The sequence below is a fragment of the Miniopterus schreibersii genome, assembly GCF_964146895.1.
Source record: "Miniopterus schreibersii genome assembly, chromosome: 17".
Classification (NCBI taxonomy): domain Eukaryota; kingdom Metazoa; phylum Chordata; class Mammalia; order Chiroptera; family Miniopteridae; genus Miniopterus; species Miniopterus schreibersii.
In genome coordinates this window covers 43772205-43794481 of record NC_138117.1, presented here as the reverse complement: position 1 = coordinate 43794481, position 22277 = coordinate 43772205, and the positions used below count along the sequence as shown (strand labels likewise).

The 22277-nt window shown below is 64.7% G+C and overlaps 1 protein-coding gene across 1 annotated transcript; it reads left to right on the top strand.

Moving 5' to 3' along the window:
• Positions 1 to 938: 938 nt before the first annotated feature.
• EPPK1 (epiplakin 1) lies at positions 939 to 21446 on the top strand. The gene is made up of 2 exons (XM_081116470.1): positions 939 to 979; positions 6100 to 21446. The coding sequence occupies exon 2, from the start codon at positions 6154 to 6156 to the stop codon at positions 21091 to 21093; it is 14940 nt and encodes a 4979-aa protein (XP_080972596.1). The 5' UTR covers positions 939 to 979; positions 6100 to 6153; the 3' UTR covers positions 21094 to 21446.
• Positions 21447 to 22277: the final 831 nt, after the last annotated feature.

Below are 22277 nucleotides of genomic sequence, written 5' to 3'. Positions count from 1 at the left end.
GTGGTCCCCAGCAGGCCAGCCCCCAAGGTCCTGTCCTCAAGGCTTTGGGCCTCCATCCCTAGTGCCTCCAGCAGCCCCCTGCCCAGGAAGGTGGGTGCTGGAATGGGCATCTGAGAGGGAGCCTAGGGACTCCAGGGTGGACAGGGGATCTCTTCTGAGCCCAGGTCCAGGGGCTAGACGCTTTGGGTGAGGCCTAGACATCCCTTCCAGACAGGACTGGGACCCTACTGAGAGTACAGAGACCCCAGATCTTCAAAGTCAAGGCTAAGGAGGAACACACGAAGGGGAACCGCTGAGGCCACCCTGGCTCAGGGGGCTCAGCATTAAGCAGCAGCTGGGGAGGCCAGCCTCCAGGGAGTGAGCAGGGCCACTCTGAGTACAGCCACCGGCGGGGGAGTGGGGTGGGCGACACTGGCACCTGCACCCGCCTTCCAGCCCTGCTTGGGCAATAAAGCCGCATTTTGGAAACTACACCCGCGCGCCCTGGCGGGCCGCACTTCCCATGCAAACTCCATTCAAATGCGTCCGGCCGTGCGTGGAACGCACCCGCCTCCCTGCCTCTGCGCGCTCCGCATTCCTCCGCGGCGACTCGGGGAGGGGTGGGGGTGGGGGCGCTGATCCTCCGCCCCCGAGTCGGCCCGGAAATCAGACTGCAAACGCCCCCACACCGTCCCCAGCCCTGCGAGGGGGAGCGGGGAGGAACCCGACCTCCACCGCCGCGCCGCCTCGGGGGCCCCTCTTCGCCTCGGGGTGGTCACAGACGGACGGCCAAAGGTCGCGTGTGGGGCGTCGGTCCGGCCCGCTCGGGGTTCCCAGTACCTGCCCGCCCCACCCGGCTTCGGGGCGCCCCCACCCGGCCCCCGCCCTCAGACGGGGCAGGGCCGCCGAGGGGAGGGGCCCCGGCAGGTTTAAATCCTTGCGGGGCAGGGCGCGGGCTGCGGAGCGAGCGGAGGGCTGCGTGCGGAGCCGGGTCGCGCAGGTGGGACGTCCGAGCCGGAGGGGGGAGGCGCGCGGCCGGGGCGCGCAGGTGGGACGTCCGAGCCGGAGGGGGGAGGCGCGCGGCCCGGGCGCGCAGGTGGGACGTCCGAGCCGGAGGGGGGAGGCGCGCGGCCCGGGCGCGCAGGTGGGACGTCCGAGCCGGAGGGGGGAGGCGCGCGGCCCGGGCGCGCAGGTGGGACGTCCGAGCCGGAGGGGGGAGGCGCGCGGCCGGGGCGCGCAGGTGGGACGTCCGAGCCGGAGGGGGGAGGCGCGCGGCCGGGGCGCGCAGGTGGGACGTCCGAGCCGGAGGGGGGAGGCGCGCGGCCGGGGCGCGCAGGTCGGGGCGGCGGGGCTGCGGGCTGGGGCTCGGTTGCTGTCCCCCCGGCCGGTCTCACTCCGGGCCGACTCGGGGCAGGGGCAGAGCGGGGCGCTGCGGCCCGGTCCCTGCCCTTCCAGCTGCCGTGGGCGCGGCTGCTGGCAGTAGCCCCGAGCCGGGGTGTGGGTGGAAAGCCCCAGGGTCCGCGTGTGGACTCGGGAGACGCGGCGGCTGGGGCGGGGGTCTAGCCCCCGCGGCTTCCCAGCAGGACGGGTGCGCCTCCCTAGGCGGGCCCCGCAGGTCGCGCTCCGCCCCGTCCCCCGTCGGGCGGGGGGCGGGGAGGGAGCGTTCGCGACTGGAGCCCGCCGGGGCCCCTAGGGGCGGGGCAAGCGGGCTGACGGCTGAGGGCGGCGTGGCTCCTGCGCGAGGGGCTGTGCTGACCCACTGCGGGACCTGCCTCCTGTCCAGGTTGGCGGGGCAGGGACACCTAGGCGAGGTCCTCGCAGGACCTCGGGAGGCAGACGTGAGAGGGGCTCTGCTCATCCCGGGCCCCACCCTCAAGACCCTGCTGCCCCACCCACCGCCCTTGCTGCCAAGATTTCGTCCGAGTATTGATACCTGTTCTTCTGCACCCGCGGGTGTTCCAGCACTGCCCGCACCAGGGCGAAGGTTGTTGCCTTCCTGCGGGAGGCAGCCTGGCCACCTGGTTCTGCTGTGCCCTGGCTTCCAGTGGACAGCCAGCTAGCTTCCAGCCCCCACCCCGTAGGTGACCGGCTGTAGGTGCCCACTGCGCCGTGCCTCCCCCCCCCCAGGAATTCCCGTGGGTCTTCCCGAATTGCCTCCCACCCCTCCTCCCCTGGGGCCCTGGAGGTGGGGCCCTTCTGGGGAAGCCACAGGAGGCCCACCCTCCTCAGATTCCCTTTGCCTTTTTTTTTTTTTTTTTTGGTGAGAGGGAGGGGTGAATCTTCTCAGCCTCCCTCTTCCAACCCCACAGCCACCAACCCCTTCCCACACGGAGCCGACTTCTGCTGGTGGCCACCCCTCTGGGACACCCATTTTTATTTTTTTAATTCCCACCCAAGGATGTTTTTTCCATTGCTTTTCAGAGAGGGGGTAGGGGGGAGAGAGAGACACATTGTTTGGTTGCCTCCCCCTGGAGCACTGACCAGGGCTGGGGATCGAGCCTTCAACAGAGGTACATGTCCTTGGTACAAACCAAGGAGCACCCTGCTCCAGGGTGACCTCGTCTTAATTTAATTACATCTACAAAGACCTTATTTCCAAACAAGGCCACAGTCACAGGGCCTGGAGGTGAGGACTTAGCCTATCTCTTTGGGGAACACAATTTAACCAGCATGAAAGAAACAGGCCTGGGCAAGAGGTTAGGCATCTGGAACCCTGTCACCAGGACCCTTCAGTCCGCGGGCCAACGCTCTAACCACTGAACCAAACCAGCTAGGGCTGGGACACCCATTTTTTAATTTCTGTGACACTGGGCTGCCTGGGTGTCCCACTACCCAGACTCTGGACACCCCTCACAGGCCCTGGTCTGTCTCTTTCAAATCCAAGACCCCTAGATCCCCACTACAGACTCCAGGCACCTGCTCCTAGGTTACTGCCCACTCACTGACTGGGGCCTGGCCCTGCTGCAGCTCCCTCACTTCCTGCTATCTGTCTCCCAGCCCCTCCCTCCCACCCTGCTCCCAGCCCCTCCCTCCCACCAGGACTCCACTTTGTGTCCAGAACTTGAACCTGTTTGGGCCCCTCTGGGTTTTCTGTCCTGATGCCGCCCTTCCTCACTGCAGCACAGCCTGTCCGGGCTCTGGGCTGGCTGCGGGTATCCAGGCCAAGGGCCACACTCAGCTGTGACCAACTGGCAGCCCTACCTCCAAGGTGACTGGAAAGCCCTTCACTGGGTAGAGAGGTGCCTCTCTTCTCTCCCAACCTTTGTCCCTTCCAGACACTGGGGACAGGTGCGCTGCTCCAGCTGCCCTGATAGCCTTGTTATCTGGTGCTCCTGCTGAGACAGGGCAGGGCTGGATGCCAGCCTGCATGGCACACATTTGAAAGGAAACATGCCGTCACTGATGCTGGTGGGCAACGAAGCACTTGTCCAGGTCGGTCCCGGGCACAGAATCTGACACAGAGAGCATTAGGGCGTGCCTCAGGATGGCCCCTATGGATGGGAAGAGAGAAAGCAGATGCACAAAGAGACAAGCTGGCCTGTAATACAGTCTCACTGACCCCTAGAAGGATGTCAGGGCAGCCCTGTGTCCACCATGATCACACCAAGCCCACTCCCAGGTGCCGATGGGCATCTCCCTAGGGAAACACATAAGGAGAAGGTGAGTACGATGGACCCCAACTCCTGCCGCCATGATGGGTCTTGGCCACACAGGGCACTCAGTCTGTAGACCCTCATCCCTGAGGTCCTCTCTCAGGCCAGGAAAGTTGCACTTGTCCATTTGCTGACAGAACCAGGTGGGCCACCAGGGCACACTCCCTGCTCCTACCCTGTCACAGGCCCTCCCCCTCCTGGTGGTCAAGTCAGCTCCCCTGCTGGTCAATCACTCCTCTTCTGGCCTGCCCTGGCACCAGCCCTCTGATCAGCAGGGTGTCCCCAGGAGCCTCTGGCCCAGCATCTGTGCAAGAGAAGGAAGGGGAGGGAGCAGAATTTCACACATGGGGGTGAGGAGAGGGTGGGCTTGATGGGGATCTCAGCAGGCAGCCCCCAGAGGGATGCCTGTGCAACCTCCGGAAGGGGTTGATTCCAAGAGGCAGCTGTAGGAATATCTGCCCACAGCCCTCCCTGTGATGGGATCTGGGCGAGGCCTTGGTCTATATCAAAGCCCTGGCTTCTTACTGCTGACAGCAGGAGCCCAGCCTCCCACTCCACCACACTGCCCCCTGCACAGCCCTGGCTTCTGCAAAGGTCTTCCCCACAAGGCCTCAGCCCCACAAGGTCTCAGCCCCCGCTCAGGTGTTCACTTGCTGACCGTTCCTGCTCTGGGCTGCAGGACAGCCATGGGCACGGACGTGACATGGGCCAGGGTGGAAGGGTACCTTTCATGGGGCCAGCTGGGGGGTTCAGGGCTCAGGATCTCGGAGTGGGCCAGCAGCTGTGGGCACCATGGTGTTCAAGGCTACTGTGAAGCCACAGGGCACAGATGTCCAGGAGGCAGCTGCGCTCATGGTTCTGGGACAGGCTGGGCTCGATGTGTGATTTGGGAGACTGAAGCAGTCTTGAGGAACTCTCTGAGTTAATGGGTAAGTGGAGATGGAGCAGAATCCTGTCACCAGGGACAAGGGTCCCTACACTCCATGACCTGGAGGTCAGGGGCAGCCAGACCCAAAATAGGTTTGTCAGATTTGGCAGCCAGAGTCCACGGTCACCTCAACAAAGGCTGGGGGGTGGGGGGCGAGGGGCAGACATGGGCCTGAGCTTCTCCCTGGACTCTGTGTGGGGTGTGGGAGTTTGAAGTGTCTGGGGAGCTGTCTGGGAGTCAAGGACAGGTGTGGGCGGGGTGATCAGGACAGCAGGGAATGAGGGTGTGGACCAGGGCAGGGGCTGCAGGTGTGGTTCTGGGGAAAGGAGAGTGGACGGTTCACGGGCAGAGAAGGAGGGAGGCCGCCTTTCCCAGGCTGTTGCAACAGTTACCGCAACCTGGGTGGCTTAAAACAACAGAAACAAATTCTTACCATGCAGACGCTAGAATCTGAAATCTGTGCTTCTGGAATTTGGTGGCAACCCTTGGTGTTTTGGGGCTGCATCACACCAATCTGCCTCCAGCATCACAGGCATGGTCCCTGTGTCTGTCTTCCTAAGGACACCAGACCTGTCAGATCAGGGCCCTCCCTGCTCCAGGGTGACCTCGTCTTAATTTAATTACATCTGCAAAGACCTTATATCCAAACAAAGCCACAGTCACAGGGCCTGGAGGTGAGGACTTAGCCATATCTCTTTGGGGAACACAATTTAACCAGCACAAAAGAAACAGGCCTGGGCAAGAGGTAGGCATCTGTCACCGCTGCTCAGAGAATCGTGCACACAGCTATCTGTGAGAGGGATGGCCATGGGGGTGCTGGGCTTTGAGCCAGCTGACGAGCACCTGCAAGGCTGGAAACTATACCTGGCCCTGCCCACAGCCTGTCAGGACCAACACGCCGGCACTGAATATTTGGTGTCCCAGGCCCCCCAGGTGTGCACAGGTGTGGGTGCAGAGAGGACATACCGAGAGAGGACTGGTTGGGGTGGCCAGAGTAGGACACAGAGCCAGGCTAAGGGGGAGGATCTTGAGGAGACACAGCGTGGAGTCAGAGGGTGGAGGAGGGGAATGTGGGGGGATGGCTGCAGCCCAGCAGGGAGCTGGAGGGAGGGCATGAGTTTGAAGGAGGTCACTGGGAGAAGTACAAGGTGGGAGCTGGTGTCCATGAACACAGAGTGATGAGGTGAAGCCTTGGGGAGCAAGAGGAAGGCCATACTGTTGGAGGTGTGGGTGCTGCAGGGGTACAGGGCTGAGGCCAGATGCAAGCATGCAGCCCCCTCGCCCAGGGTGGGTGGTGAGGGTGTTGGGCTGGGCTGGAGGCCTAAGGATGGCCTACAGGAGAAAACAGAGGCTTCCGTGACCGGCCTGGGGTCCCTGTGCTCACTGGTCCCTCCTGGGGCCGGGTGAGGAGAGTGGAGAGACCTCACCTAGATACTGATCCTAGTCCTCTTGGAGGGGGACCCAGAATCTGGAATTGACCCCTGACTGCCCACCTGGGCCATCCCAGGGCCCCTAACGGACCCTTTTCATCCTCTGCAGGGAGCAGACACAGCAGATCTCGGGCAAGTGAGTCCTGCACAACCAGTGGGCACCATGAATGGCTATACCTCTCCTCGTGATGTCCTGGTCACCAATGGCACTGAGCCTGCCATCGTCCCCAAGAACATGAAGGCTGTGCTGGAAGCTAGCACTCCCTCTGGGCCCCAGGCCAAGAGCATTGCTGGGGTATATGTGGAGGCTTCAGGCCAGGCCCTGAGTATCTATGCCGCCATGAAGCAGGGCCTCCTGCCGGATGGGCTCGGGCTGGCGCTACTGGAGGCCCAGGCAGCCACTGGGGGCCTTGTAGATCCTGCCGGGGGCCAGCTGCTTCCCGTGTCCAAGGCCTTGCAGCAGGGTCTGGTGGGCCTGGAGCTGAAGGAGAAGCTGCTGGCTGCAGAGCGTGCTGTCACTGGGTACCCTGACCCTTATGGGGGTGAGAAGCTGGCCCTTTTCCAAGCCATTGGGAAGGAGGTTGTGGACAGGGCACTGGGGTGGAGCTGGCTAGAGGCCCAGCTGGCCACGGGGGGCCTGGTGGACCCCATCCAGGGCCTGCGAGTGGCCCCAGAGCTGGCTTGCCAGCAGGGCCTTCTGGACCAGGAGACGCGGCGTGGCCTGTTGGAGCGCAAACCAGACTTCCAGGATCCCAACACGCTGGAGCAGCTGTCTTACAGTGAGCTGCTGGGCAGGTGTATGCAGGCCTCCAGCACAGGGCTGGCTCTGCTGCCCCTCAAGACCACCTTTCCCACCCTGAGTGGGGCAGCAAGCTCATCTGAGTTGCTGGAGGCGGGAGTCCTGGACGAGGAGACAGTCCAGGCCCTGCAGGAGGGCAGGCTGGTGGTGCAGGATGTGAGTGTGCGCCCCCAGGTTCAGCGCTACCTGCAGGGCTCTGGTGGTGTGGCAGGGGTCGTCCTGCTTCCTGCTGGCCACAAGAAGAGCTTCTTCCAGGCTGTTGCTGAGCATCTGCTCCCGATGGGTGCCGCACTTCCGCTGCTCGAGGCTCAGGCTTCCATCCGTGCTCTGGTGGATCCAGCCACTGGCCGCAGGCTGAGCGTGGACGAAGCAGTCAGGGCAGGCCTGGTAGGCCCAGAGCTGCATGGGCAGCTCTTGGAGGCGGAACAGGCGGTGACGGGGTTCCATGACCCCTTCAGTGGCACCCACATCCCCCTCTTCCAGGCTATGAAGAAGGAGCTGGTGGATAAGTCTCTGGCACTACGGCTCCTGGATGTGCAGCTGGCCACGGGAGGGCTACTGTGTCCGGCCCGCAGGTTCCGGCTGCCCCTGGAGGCTGCCTTGCGCTTCGCCTGCCTGGATGAGGCAACACAGCAGCATCTTTCACAGGCTGCTGGCTTCTCGGACCCACGTACGCAGGAGAGCCTTAGCTACGGGCAGCTGTTGACCCGCTGTGTCACCGACCCTGACACGGGGCTGGCCTTCCTGCCCCTACCCCAGGAGGCCCTTGGAGAGGAGCCACAGGCAGTGCCATTCATTGAGCACAGCACTCGGCAGGCTTTGAGTACAGCCACGGCCACCATCTCCGTGGGTAAGTTCCAGGGCCGACCTATGTCGCTGTGGGAGCTGCTCTTCTCTGAAGCCATCCCTGTGGAGCAGAGGGCAGCACTGGCACAGCAGCACAAGGCAGGGGCCCTGTCGATGGAGGAGTTGACAGCTGTGCTGAGGGCCACCCTGGAGCAGGCTGCAGCCACTGCCAGGACCACTTTCTCTGGGCTGAGGGTCCCCGTGACACCAGGAGAACTGCTGAAAGCAGAGATCATCGGCCAGGATGTGTACGAGCAGCTGGCACGAGGACAGACCACTGCCCAGCACGTGGGCAGCCTGGACTCCGTGCAAAGGTACTTGCAGGGCACAGGCTGCATTGCCGGCCTGCTGCTGCCTGGCTCCCAGGAGCGGCTTAGCATCTACGAGGCTCACAGGAAGGGGCTGCTCAGGCCTGGCACAGCCCTCATCCTTCTGGAGGCACAGGCAGCCACCGGCTTTATCATCGACCCAAAAGAAAACAAGAGATACTCTGTGCAGGAGGCACTGAGGGCTGGCGTCATCGGGCCCAATGTGTTTGCTAAGCTGCTTTCAGCAGAGCGCGCGGTCACCGGCTACACCGACCCCTACACCGGGGAGCAGATCTCCCTCTTCCAGGCCATGAAGAAGGACCTGATCGTCAGGGACCACGGCATCCGCCTGCTGGAGGCCCAGATCGCCACGGGCGGCATCATCGACCCCGTGCACAGCCACCGCGTGCCCGTGCACGTGGCCTACCAGCGCGGCTACTTTGACCAGACCCTGAACTTGATCCTGGCGGACCCGAATGACGACACCAAGGGCTTTTTTGACCCCAACACTCATGAGAACCTCACCTATATGCAGCTACTGGAGCGCTGTGTGCGCGATCCCGAGACAGGCCTCTACTTACTACCGCTCAGCAGTGCACAGCCCCAGCTGGTGGATGGCACCACCCGACGGGCCTTCCAGAGCCTGCTGCTGTCCGTAAAGTGCGGGCGGTTCCGGGGGCGGCAGGTGTCTGCGTGGGAGCTGCTCAACTCTGAATGCTTCAGCGAGGCCTGGCGGAGGCAGCTCCTGCACAACTACCGGCTGCGCAAGGTCTCCCTGGAACAGATCGCAAAGCTGCTGGAGAGGGAGACGGCAAGGTGCACAGACATCATGCTGCCTGTGCTGCGGGGCCAGGTCACCGCCTACCAGCTCCTAGAGGCCCAAATCATCGACCAGAAACTCCTGGACCAGCTGCTGGCAGGGGCCATCAGCCCCGAGGCTCTGCTCCACATGGGTGACGTCCAAAGGTACCTGAGTGGCTCGGGTGCTGTGGGCGGTGTGCTGCTGCAGTCCTCCAACCAGAGGCTCAGCCTCTACCAGGCCATGAAGCAGAAGCTGCTGGGGCCAGGAGTTGTCCTGGCGCTGCTGGAGGCCCAGGCAGCCACTGGAGCCCTGACTGACCCCCACAGTCTGGAGACCCTGTCGGTGGAAGAGGCTGTACGCAGGGAGCTGGTGGGGCCAGAACTGTATGCCCGGCTGAGACGGGCTGAAGACGCTGTGACTGGCTTCAGAGACCCCTTTTCTGGGGAGCGGGTGTCCCTGTTCCAGGCCATGAAGAAGGGCCTTGTACGTGAGGAGCAGGCTGCCCGCCTCCTAGAGGCCCAGGTGGCCACAGGAGGTGTCATTGACCCCACAGGCCACTACCACCTCCCTATGCCCGTGGCCACCCAGCGTGGCTACATTGATCAGGAGATGGAGACATCCTTGTCCAGTTCCATTGCAACCTTCCCCACGCCGGACGGCCGGGGGCACACCAGCTACACCCAGCTTCTGGGACAATGTCTGAAGGACGAGGCCTCCGGCCTTTACCTCTTGCCCTTGCAAGAAAGTGCTCCTGCCGTCCCCACAGACCAGCAAGTTCAGGAGACCCTGCAGGCCACGCAAGGGGCAGAAGACGGCATGTCCCTCTGGGAGCTGCTGGTCTCCTGCCACTTCACCAAGGAGCAGCGGGAGGCCTTCTTAGAGGACTTCCAGATGGGGAAAACCACTGTGCAGCAGCTGCAGGCGGCTGTGCAGAGCTGGGTGCAGGGGGTGAAGCTCCTAGCACAGGCCCGTGTCACAGTGCCTGGCCCTAGGGGTGAGGTTCCCGCTGTCTGGCTGCTGGACACTGGCATCATCACCCAGGAGACCCTGGTGGCACTGGCTCAGGGCACACAATCGCCCGCCGAAGTCGCTGAGGAGCCTACAGTGAAGGCCTGCCTGTGGGGCACGGGCTGTGTGGCTGGCGTGCTCCTGCAACCCTCGGGGACCACGGCCAGCATCACCCAGGCCATGAAGGATGGCCTCCTGCCCATGGGCCTGGGGCAGAGTCTGCTGGAGGCCCAGGTGGCATCTGGCTCACTCATTAACCCTCTGACCAACCAGAGACTATCTGTGGAAGGTGCTGTCAAGGCTGGACTGGTGAGCGGGACACTGAGCGAGCAGCTCCTGCAGGCCCAGAGGGCAGTGGCTGGGTACACAGACCCCTACTCAGGGGGCTCCCTCTCACTGTGGCAGGCCATGGAGAAGGGGCTTGTGCCCCAGAGCGAGGGCCTCCCTCTCTTGCAGGCACAGCTGGCTACAGGGGGTGCAGTGGACCCCATATACGGGGTACACCTTCCCCAAGTGGCCGCCTGCAGGCTTGGCCTCTTGGACGAGCAGATGAGCCAGGTGCTAACTGGGACAGACAAAGACAGCAAGTTCTTCTTCGACCCTAGCACGCGGGAGAAGGTGACATACCAGCAGCTCAAAGAGCGCTGTGTTCTTGACACTGACACCGGCCTATGGCTGCTGCCTCTTCCCCAGGATGTAGCACTTGAGGTGGACAACCACACAGCAGTGGCCCTGAGGGCAATGAAGGTGCCTGTGGGTGCTGGGAGATTCAAAGGGCTCACCGTGTCACTCTGGGACCTGCTGCACTCAGAGTATGTCAGCATTCATAAGCGGCGGGAGCTAGCAGTTCTCTGCCAGTCTGGGAGGGCCACAGCCCTAAGGCAGGTGGTCAGCGCAGTCACCGCCCTGGTCGAGGCCTCGGAGAGGAAGCCCTCACAGGCCGTCTTTAGGGGGCTCCGGAAACAGGTGTCAGCCAGTGAACTGTTCAGGTCCCAGGTAATCAACAAGAAGACACTGGATGAGCTGAATCAGGGGACAAAGACCGTGCAGGAGGTGACAGAGATGGACAGTGTGAAGCGTTTCTTGGAAGGAAGGAACTTCATTGCCGGGGTCATTGTCCAGGCCACAAAGGAGAAGATGAGCATCTCAGAGGCCCTTAGGAGGGATATCCTGCGGCCGGGCACGGCCCTGGTGCTATTGGAGGCCCAGGCAGCCACCGGCTTCCTCATCGATCCTGTAGAGAACCGGAAGCTTACCGTGGAGGAGGCATTCGCAGCAGGGATGTTTGGCAAAGAAACCTACCAGAAGCTGCTTTCAGCAGAGCGCGCAGTCACCGGCTACACCGACCCCTACACCGGGGAGCAGATCTCCCTCTTCCAGGCCATGAAGAAGGACCTGATCGTCAGGGACCACGGCATCCGCCTGCTGGAGGCCCAGATCGCCACGGGCGGCATCATCGACCCCGTGCACAGCCACCGCGTGCCCGTGCCCGTGGCCTACCAGCGCGGCTACTTCGACGAGGAGATGAACCGCGTCCTGGAGGACCCGAGCGACGACACCAAGGGCTTCTTCGACCCCAACACGCACGAGAACCTCACGTACCTGCAGCTGCTGGAGCGCTGTGTGCAAGACCCTGAGACCAGCCTGTACATGTTACAAATCGTAGAGAAAGGAGAAACGTACATGTATATCGATGAGGCCACGAGACAAGTCCTGCGATCTCAGACCACGACCATGCGCGTGGGGAGGTTTGCAGGTCAGAGCATCTCCATCTGGGACCTGCTCTCTTCTCAGTACTTCTCAGAGGAGAGGCGGCAGGAGCTGGTCCAGCAGTACCAAGCCCAGACCCTGAGTCTGCAGCAGTTGCTGGGGATCGTCACCGCCATAGTCGAAGAGACAGAGAAGCAACACCAGGTCATCCGGGTAGCAGGTATTGGTGGGGAGGTGACAGCCTCAGAGTTGTTCAACGCTGGAATCATTGATAAAAAGACCCTGGACACGCTGCACGGGGCACAGGCCCTCCACAGGCTGCAGCACGTGAGGACCTCCCTGGAAGGCAGTGGCTGCATTGCGGGGGTGATCATACCGTCTACACAGGAGGTGATGAGCCTCTATGAGGCCAGCACGAGGAGACTCATCCCCACAGGGTTTGCAGCCCTGCTGCTGGAGGCCCAAGCAGCCACAGGGTTCATGCTGGACCCCCGCAGCCACCGGAGGTTCTCCGTGGACGAGGCTGTAGCTGCTGGCCTGGTGGGCGAGGAGCTTCGGGAAAGACTCCTGAATGCCGAGAAGGCCGCCAAAGGCTACACTGACCCTGACACGAAGGACACAGTATCGCTGTTCCAGGCCATGGAAAGGAAGTTAGTCAAACGGGAGGAGGGGCTCAGGCTGCTTGAGGTGCAGGTGGCCACGGGGGGCGCCATCGACCCGTTGCACCACCACCGGCTCCCACTAGACACGGCCTACAAGCGTGGATGTCTGCACAGAGACACGTACCCACTGGTGTCTGATCAGAAGCATATGAATAAGAGGTTCGTGGATCCCAACACACATGAGAAGGTGACATACCAGGAGCTTCAGGAGAGAAGCCACTGGGAAGACAGGACGGCCTGGGCTCTGTTCCCTGTGAACCGAAACGGAAAGGACTCCACATACATTGATGAAGCCACAAGAAGGGCCCTCGAGAGCGAGCGGGTAGAAGTCACAGTCGGCAGGTATATGGGACAGAGGCCATCAGTGTGGGAGCTGCTGAACTCCGAATATGTGACAGAGGAGAAAAAGCTTGAGTTAGTTGAAAAATACAAAAGAGAAACTGCAAATGCACTAGACAAGGTGGTGAAATTAATCTTTGTGCTGATCGATGAGAAAGAAAAGAACAGTAAGCAGTTCTGGTTCAGGGGTATCAGGAGACAAATCACGGCCTCCGAACTCTTTGAATCAGCCATCATCACCAAGGAAATACTGGAGCAGCTCGAGGAGGGACATACCACCACGGAGGATGTCAAGAAGGACGAGGGTGTCAGGCTCTACCTGGAGGGCACGAGCTGCATCGCGGGTGTGCTGGTGCCCGCCAAGGACGAGCCCGGGAGGCAGGAGAAGATGAGCGTCTACCAGGCCATGTGGAAGGGCCTCTTGCGGCCGGGCACGGCCCTGGTGCTGCTGGAGGCCCAGGCGGCCACCGGCTTCGTCATCGACCCCGTGCGCAACCAGCGGCTGTCCGTGGACGAGGCGGTGGCCGCGGGCGTGGTGGGCGGCGAGATCCGGGACAAGCTGCTGTCGGCGGAGCGCGCAGTCACCGGCTACACCGACCCCTACACCGGGGAGCAGATCTCCCTCTTCCAGGCCATGAAGAAGGACCTGATCGTCAGGGACCACGGCATCCGCCTGCTGGAGGCCCAGATCGCCACGGGCGGCATCATCGACCCCGTGCACAGCCACCGCGTGCCCGTGCCCGTGGCCTACCAGCGCGGCTACTTCGACGAGGAGATGAACCGCGTCCTGGAGGACCCGAGCGACGACACCAAGGGCTTCTTCGACCCCAACACGCACGAGAACCTCACCTACATGCAGCTGCTGCGCCGCTGCGTGCGTGACCCCGACACGGGGCTGTACATGTTGCAGCTGGCCGGCCAGGGCTCCGCTGTGCTCCAGCTCGGTGAGGAGCTGCGCCGCGCCCTGCATGACCTGCGCGTGACGCCGCCGCCGGGAGCGGGGGTCACCCGGGGCCAGGATGTCTCCGTCTGGGAGCTCCTCTTCTACCGGGAGGTGTCCGAGAGCCTGCGGCAGGACCTGCTGGTCCAGTACCGGGCGGGCACCCTGAGCGCGCAGGACTTGGGCGCCTCGCTCACCTCGCTGCTGGCCCGGGCCGAGGAAGGGAGCCCGAACCGGACCCCTGCAGACCCTCAGCGGGCCCTGCGGGCCGCCACCATGGAGGTCAAGGTGGGCCGCCTGCAGGGGCCGGCGGTGCCCGTGTGGGACGTGCTGGCGTCCAGCTACGTGAGCGCCGTCAGCAGGGAGCAGCTGCTGGCCCAGTTCCGCTCGGGGAGGCTGGGCCTGCCCGCGCTGACCCGCCGGCTGACCACCATCATCGAGGAGGCTGAGGTGGCCCAGGGGACCGAGCACGCGCAGGGGGACGCCGCCTCCGGCCAGCGGGAGTCCAGTCCACTCGGGCGTGGTGATGGCGAGGCCGACCCCCAGGCCGCCAGGCGCCTCCAGGAGCAGGACCTGCGTGCCGCCACCATGGAGGTGCGAGCCGGACGATTCCGAGGCCAGCCGGTCTCCGTGTGGGACGTCCTCTCCTCCTCCTACCTGAGCAAGGCCCGCCGGGAGGAGCTCCTGGCCCAGCACGCGGCCGGCGACCTGGCCCTGCCCGGCCTGGTGGCCACCCTCACCCAGGTCGTCGAGGAGACGGAGGAGCGCCTCAGCAAGGTGTCCTTCCGGGGCCTGAGGCACCAGGTATCTGCATCCCAGCTGGGCGTATCTGGGATCCTGGACCCGGAGACCCTGCGGGGCCTGGCCCAGGGCACCAAGAGCCCGCAGGAGGTGATGAAGATGGACTCGGTCAGGCTCTACCTGGAGGGCACGAGCTGCATCGCGGGTGTGCTGGTGCCCGCCAAGGACGAGCCCGGGAGGCAGGAGAAGATGAGCGTCTACCAGGCCATGTGGAAGGGCCTCTTGCGGCCGGGCACGGCCCTGGTGCTGCTGGAGGCCCAGGCGGCCACCGGCTTCGTCATCGACCCCGTGCGCAACCAGCGGCTGTCCGTGGACGAGGCGGTGGCCGCGGGCGTGGTGGGCGGCGAGATCCGGGACAAGCTGCTGTCGGCGGAGCGCGCGGTCACCGGCTACACCGACCCCTACACCGGGGAGCAGATCTCCCTCTTCCAGGCCATGAAGAAGGACCTGATCGTCAGGGACCACGGCATCCGCCTGCTGGAGGCCCAGATCGCCACGGGCGGCATCATCGACCCCGTGCACAGCCACCGCGTGCCCGTGCCCGTGGCCTACCAGCGCGGCTACTTCGACGAGGAGATGAACCGCGTCCTGGAGGACCCGAGCGACGACACCAAGGGCTTCTTCGACCCCAACACGCACGAGAACCTCACCTACATGCAGCTGCTGCGCCGCTGCGTGCGTGACCCCGACACGGGGCTGTACATGTTGCAGCTGGCCGGCCAGGGCTCCGCTGTGCTCCAGCTCGGTGAGGAGCTGCGCCGCGCCCTGCATGACCTGCGCGTGACGCCGCCGCCGGGAGCGGGGGTCACCCGGGGCCAGGATGTCTCCGTCTGGGAGCTCCTCTTCTACCGGGAGGTGTCCGAGAGCCTGCGGCAGGACCTGCTGGTCCAGTACCGGGCGGGCACCCTGAGCGCGCAGGACTTGGGCGCCTCGCTCACCTCGCTGCTGGCCCGGGCCGAGGAAGGGAGCCCGAACCGGACCCCTGCAGACCCTCAGCGGGCCCTGCGGGCCGCCACCATGGAGGTCAAGGTGGGCCGCCTGCAGGGGCCGGCGGTGCCCGTGTGGGACGTGCTGGCGTCCAGCTACGTGAGCGCCGTCAGCAGGGAGCAGCTGCTGGCCCAGTTCCGCTCGGGGAGGCTGGGCCTGCCCGCGCTGACCCGCCGGCTGACCACCATCATCGAGGAGGCTGAGGTGGCCCAGGGGACCGAGCACGCGCAGGGGGACGCCGCCTCCGGCCAGCGGGAGTCCAGTCCACTCGGGCGTGGTGATGGCGAGGCCGACCCCCAGGCCGCCAGGCGCCTCCAGGAGCAGGACCTGCGTGCCGCCACCATGGAGGTGCGAGCCGGACGATTCCGAGGCCAGCCGGTCTCCGTGTGGGACGTCCTCTCCTCCTCCTACCTGAGCAAGGCCCGCCGGGAGGAGCTCCTGGCCCAGCACGCGGCCGGCGACCTGGCCCTGCCCGGCCTGGTGGCCACCCTCACCCAGGTCGTCGAGGAGACGGAGGAGCGCCTCAGCAAGGTGTCCTTCCGGGGCCTGAGGCACCAGGTATCTGCATCCCAGCTGGGCGTATCTGGGATCCTGGACCCGGAGACCCTGCGGGGCCTGGCCCAGGGCACCAAGAGCCCGCAGGAGGTGATGAAGATGGACTCGGTCAGGCTCTACCTGGAGGGCACGAGCTGCATCGCGGGTGTGCTGGTGCCCGCCAAGGACGAGCCCGGGAGGCAGGAGAAGATGAGCGTCTACCAGGCCATGTGGAAGGGCCTCTTGCGGCCGGGCACGGCCCTGGTGCTGCTGGAGGCCCAGGCGGCCACCGGCTTCGTCATCGACCCCGTGCGCAACCAGCGGCTGTCCGTGGACGAGGCGGTGGCCGCGGGCGTGGTGGGCGGCGAGATCCGGGACAAGCTGCTGTCGGCGGAGCGCGCGGTCACCGGCTACACCGACCCCTACACCGGGGAGCAGATCTCCCTCTTCCAGGCCATGAAGAAGGACCTGATCGTCAGGGACCACGGCATCCGCCTGCTGGAGGCCCAGATCGCCACGGGCGGCATCATCGACCCCGTGCACAGCCACCGCGTGCCCGTGCCCGTGGCCTACCAGCGCGGCTACTTCGACGAGGAGATGAACCGCGTCCTGGAGGACCCGAGCGACGACACCAAGGGCTTCTTCGACCCCAACACGCACGAGAACCTCACCTACATGCAGCTGCTGCGCCGCTGCGTGCGTGACCCCGACACGGGGCTGTACATGTTGCAGCTGGCCGGCCAGGGCTCCGCTGTGCTCCAGCTCAGTGAGGAGCTGCGCCGCGCCCTGCATGACCTGCGCGTGACGCCGCCGCCGGGAGCGGGGGTCACCCGGGGCCAGGATGTCTCCGTCTGGGAGCTCCTCTTCTACCGGGAGGTGTCCGAGAGCCTGCGGCAGGACCTGCTGGTCCAGTACCGGGCGGGCACCCTGAGCGCGCAGGACTTGGGCGCCTCGCTCACCTCGCTGCTGGCCCGGGCCGAGGAAGGGAGCCCGAACCGGACCCCTGCAGACCCTCAGCGGGCCCTGCGGGCCGCCACCATGGAGGTCAAGGTGGGCCGCCTGCAGGGGCCGGCGGTGCCCGTGTGGGACGTGCTGGCGTCCAGCTACGTGAGCGCCGTCAGCAGGGAGCAGCTGCTGGCCCAGTTCCGCTCGGGGAGGCTGGGCCTGCCCGCGCTGACCCGCCGGCTGACCACCATCATCGAGGAGGCTGAGGTGGCCCAGGGGACCGAGCACGCGCAGGGGGACGCCGCCTCCGGCCAGCGGGAGTCCAGTCCACTCGGGCGTGGTGATGGCGAGGCCGACCCCCAGGCCGCCAGGCGCCTCCAGGAGCAGGACCTGCGTGCCGCCACCATGGAGGTGCGAGCCGGACGATTCCGAGGCCAGCCGGTCTCCGTGTGGGACGTCCTCTCCTCCTCCTACCTGAGCAAGGCCCGCCGGGAGGAGCTCCTGGCCCAGCACGCGGCCGGCGACCTGGCCCTGCCCGGCCTGGTGGCCACCCTCACCCAGGTCGTCGAGGAGACGGAGGAGCGCCTCAGCAAGGTGTCCTTCCGGGGCCTGAGGCACCAGGTATCTGCATCCCAGCTGGGCGTATCTGGGATCCTGGACCCGGAGACCCTGCGGGGCCTGGCCCAGGGCACCAAGAGCCCGCAGGAGGTGATGAAGATGGACTCGGTCAGGCTCTACCTGGAGGGCACGAGCTGCATCGCGGGTGTGCTGGTGCCCGCCAAGGACGAGCCCGGGAGGCAGGAGAAGATGAGCGTCTACCAGGCCATGTGGAAGGGCCTCTTGCGGCCGGGCACGGCCCTGGTGCTGCTGGAGGCCCAGGCGGCCACCGGCTTCGTCATCGACCCCGTGCGCAACCAGCGGCTGTCCGTGGACGAGGCGGTGGCCGCGGGCGTGGTGGGCGGCGAGATCCGGGACAAGCTGCTGTCGGCGGAGCGCGCGGTCACCGGCTACACCGACCCCTACACCGGGGAGCAGATCTCCCTCTTCCAGGCCATGAAGAAGGACCTGATCGTCAGGGACCACGGCATCCGCCTGCTGGAGGCCCAGATCGCCACGGGCGGCATCATCGACCCCGTGCACAGCCACCGCGTGCCCGTGCCCGTGGCCTACCAGCGCGGCTACTTCGACGAGGAGATGAACCGCGTCCTGGAGGACCCGAGCGACGACACCAAGGGCTTCTTCGACCCCAACACGCACGAGAACCTCACCTACATGCAGCTGCTGCGCCGCTGCGTGCGTGACCCCGACACGGGGCTGTACATGTTGCAGCTGGCCGGCCAGGGCTCCGCTGTGCTCCAGCTCGGTGAGGAGCTGCGCCGCGCCCTGCATGACCTGCGCGTGACGCCGCCGCCGGGAGCGGGGGTCACCCGGGGCCAGGATGTCTCCGTCTGGGAGCTCCTCTTCTACCGGGAGGTGTCCGAGAGCCTGCGGCAGGACCTGCTGGTCCAGTACCGGGCGGGCACCCTGAGCGCGCAGGACTTGGGCGCCTCGCTCACCTCGCTGCTGGCCCGGGCCGAGGAAGGGAGCCCGAACCGGACCCCTGCAGACCCTCAGCGGGCCCTGCGGGCCGCCACCATGGAGGTCAAGGTGGGCCGCCTGCAGGGGCCGGCGGTGCCCGTGTGGGACGTGCTGGCGTCCAGCTACGTGAGCGCCGTCAGCAGGGAGCAGCTGCTGGCCCAGTTCCGCTCGGGGAGGCTGGGCCTGCCCGCGCTGACCCGCCGGCTGACCACCATCATCGAGGAGGCTGAGGTGGCCCAGGGGACCGAGCACGCGCAGGGGGACGCCGCCTCCGGCCAGCGGGAGTCCAGTCCACTCGGGCGTGGTGATGGCGAGGCCGACCCCCAGGCCGCCAGGCGCCTCCAGGAGCAGGACCTGCGTGCCGCCACCATGGAGGTGCGAGCCGGACGATTCCGAGGCCAGCCGGTCTCCGTGTGGGACGTCCTCTCCTCCTCCTACCTGAGCAAGGCCCGCCGGGAGGAGCTCCTGGCCCAGCACGCGGCCGGCGACCTGGCCCTGCCCGGCCTGGTGGCCACCCTCACCCAGGTCGTCGAGGAGACGGAGGAGCGCCTCAGCAAGGTGTCCTTCCGGGGCCTGAGGCACCAGGTATCTGCATCCCAGCTGGGCGTATCTGGGATCCTGGACCCGGAGACCCTGCGGGGCCTGGCCCAGGGCACCAAGAGCCCGCAGGAGGTGATGAAGATGGACTCGGTCAGGCTCTACCTGGAGGGCACGAGCTGCATCGCGGGTGTGCTGGTGCCCGCCAAGGACGAGCCCGGGAGGCAGGAGAAGATGAGCGTCTACCAGGCCATGTGGAAGGGCCTCTTGCGGCCGGGCACGGCCCTGGTGCTGCTGGAGGCCCAGGCGGCCACCGGCTTCGTCATCGACCCCGTGCGCAACCAGCGGCTGTCCGTGGACGAGGCGGTGGCCGCGGGCGTGGTGGGCGGCGAGATCCGGGACAAGCTGCTGTCGGCGGAGCGCGCGGTCACCGGCTACACCGACCCCTACACCGGGGAGCAGATCTCCCTCTTCCAGGCCATGAAGAAGGACCTGATCGTCAGGGACCACGGCATCCGCCTGCTGGAGGCCCAGATCGCCACGGGCGGCATCATCGACCCCGTGCACAGCCACCGCGTGCCCGTGCCCGTGGCCTACCAGCGCGGCTACTTCGACGAGGAGATGAACCGCGTCCTGGAGGACCCGAGCGACGACACCAAGGGCTTCTTCGACCCCAACACGCACGAGAACCTCACCTACATGCAGCTGCTGCGCCGCTGCGTGCGTGACCCCGACACAGGGCTGTACATGTTGCAGCTGGCCGGCCAGGGCTCCGCTGTGCTCCAGCTCGGTGAGGAGCTGTGCCGCGCCCTGCATGACCTGCGCGTGACGCCGCCGCCGGGAGCGGGGGTCACCCGGGGCCAGGATGTCTCCGTCTGGGAGCTCCTCTTCTACCGGGAGGTGTCCGAGAGCCTGCGGCAGGACCTGCTGGTCCAGTACCGGGCGGGCACCCTGAGCGCGCAGGACTTGGGCGCCTCGCTCACCTCGCTGCTGGCCCGGGCCGAGGAAGGGAGCCCGAACCGGACCCCTGCAGACCCTCAGCGGGCCCTGCGGGCCGCCACCATGGAGGTCAAGGTGGGCCGCCTGCAGGGGCCGGCGGTGCCCGTGTGGGACGTGCTGGCGTCCAGCTACGTGAGCGCCGTCAGCAGGGAGCAGCTGCTGGCCCAGTTCCGCTCGGGGAGGCTGGGCCTGCCCGCGCTGACCCGCCGGCTGACCACCATCATCGAGGAGGCTGAGGTGGCCCAGGGGACCGAGCACGCGCAGGGGGACGCCGCCTCCGGCCAGCGGGAGTCCAGTCCACTCGGGCGTGGTGATGGCGAGGCCGACCCCCAGGCCGCCAGGCGCCTCCAGGAGCAGGACCTGCGTGCCGCCACCATGGAGGTGCGAGCTGGACGATTCCGAGGCCAGCCGGTCTCCGTGTGGGACGTCCTCTCCTCCTCCTACCTGAGCAAGGCCCGCCGGGAGGAGCTCCTGGCCCAGCACGCGGCCGGCGACCTGGCCCTGCCCGGCCTGGTGGCCACCCTCACCCAGGTCGTCGAGGAGACGGAGGAGCGCCTCAGCAAGGTGTCCTTCCGGGGCCTGAGGCACCAGGTATCTGCATCCCAGCTGGGCGTATCTGGGATCCTGGACCCGGAGACCCTGCGGGGCCTGGCCCAGGGCACCAAGAGCCCGCAGGAGGTGATGAAGATGGACTCGGTCAGGCTCTACCTGGAGGGCACGAGCTGCATCGCGGGTGTGCTGGTGCCCGCCAAGGACGAGCCCGGGAGGCAGGAGAAGATGAGCGTCTACCAGGCCATGTGGAAGGGCCTCTTGCGGCCGGGCACGGCCCTGGTGCTGCTGGAGGCCCAGGCGGCCACCGGCTTCGTCATCGACCCCGTGCGCAACCAGCGGCTGTCCGTGGACGAGGCGGTGGCCGCGGGCGTGGTGGGCGGCGAGATCCGGGACAAGCTGCTGTCGGCGGAGCGCGCGGTCACCGGCTACACCGACCCCTACACCGGGGAGCAGATCTCCCTCTTCCAGGCCATGAAGAAGGACCTGATCGTCAGGGACCACGGCATCCGCCTGCTGGAGGCCCAGATCGCCACGGGCGGCATCATCGACCCCGTGCACAGCCACCGCGTGCCCGTGCCCGTGGCCTACCAGCGCGGCTACTTCGACGAGGAGATGAACCGCGTCCTGGCGGACCCGAGCGACGACACCAAGGGCTTCTTCGACCCCAACACGCACGAGAACCTCACCTACATGCAGCTGCTCCACAAGGCTACTCTTGACCCTGATACTGGCCTGTTACTTCTTTCTGTCTCCTGAGAGTGAATGAACCTTTATATGGTGTTATTTCATCTCTTAAAAATATCTTACTCTATTCTCAATGTTCTAAAATTTTCTTTAATGAGATTTTAGTTACCTTTTTTATTAGTCAGGTAACACTATATCTTTCACTGTCCTTCCAGTTGTTTTTATTTTTTCTATCCTGACTTATCCTGGTGTTCTCTCCCGTGATTTCCTGTTTTTATTTCTCGGGATTTTGGCAGTGACCATCCCTGGCAATCTCTCCTGCACTTAGATCAAGGAACTCTTTTTGTTGGCTCCTCAGCCTATGACATTGAGGTGTACACATTACTTTGTGTATTATGATTTTTATTAAATGCATTTCTTTCATTTATGATGTCATTGTGACTTTTGTGTACTGATTCGTTCCTGTTCAAATCCTGTGTTACTTACCTCGCTTATTGCTCAGCATTTAGTGTCCACCCTTGGTGGCCCTCCATCGCAGTCCTTTGCCAGGTGAATGTGCAGCATGATTTTGTCTCATGGTGCAGCTCTTTCCTGGCCAGAACTATGGCTTTTGCAGTTTGTAAAGAAATGTTTAGAATGAAGCTCTCTTCTTCGATTTCAGAATTTTGAAGGTTTATCCACAAAACTTTATATCCTCATTGTAGCCATGAGGTTAATCAAGGAAAATAAGCATGGAAAACGTAGGACAACATAAAACCATATTGCAGAAGATCCCTGGACGAGGACAAAACTTCAGTCATTAATTGCACAGTGTGTGGTTTGGGCAGGTGAAAGGTCCATACCTGGCAGCAGGTGAGCGACGTTTCATAGGATTGCCAGGTGCTGGGTGGAAACCTGGAGCAGAGGGAGCAGCCTGCTGCAGTGGCCGGTGACCATGCTCGTCCTGAAAGGAGGCAGATGTTGTGATGCTGCAGGCCAGGAAAAAGAGAGGTGTCCCCAGAGAGGTGTCCCACCTAATGCTGAGAGACCATTAGGGCTGAAGGCGGCTGAACCGCGACGGAGAAGCAGCGGCTGAGGGCTGAGGCTGCGTTTAGAGGAGGCAGGCCCGTGCGCCCACTGCTCTCTCCCCAGGAAGAGAAGTCAGCGGGTGTAGCAGGGAGACACGGAGGGGCGCGGGGCTGCAGGGTAGGGCGGTTTCGGACGGAATCCTGGAGCGTGCCTCCTGGGGGCGCTAGAGGCGGTGGCGAGGAGCCGCC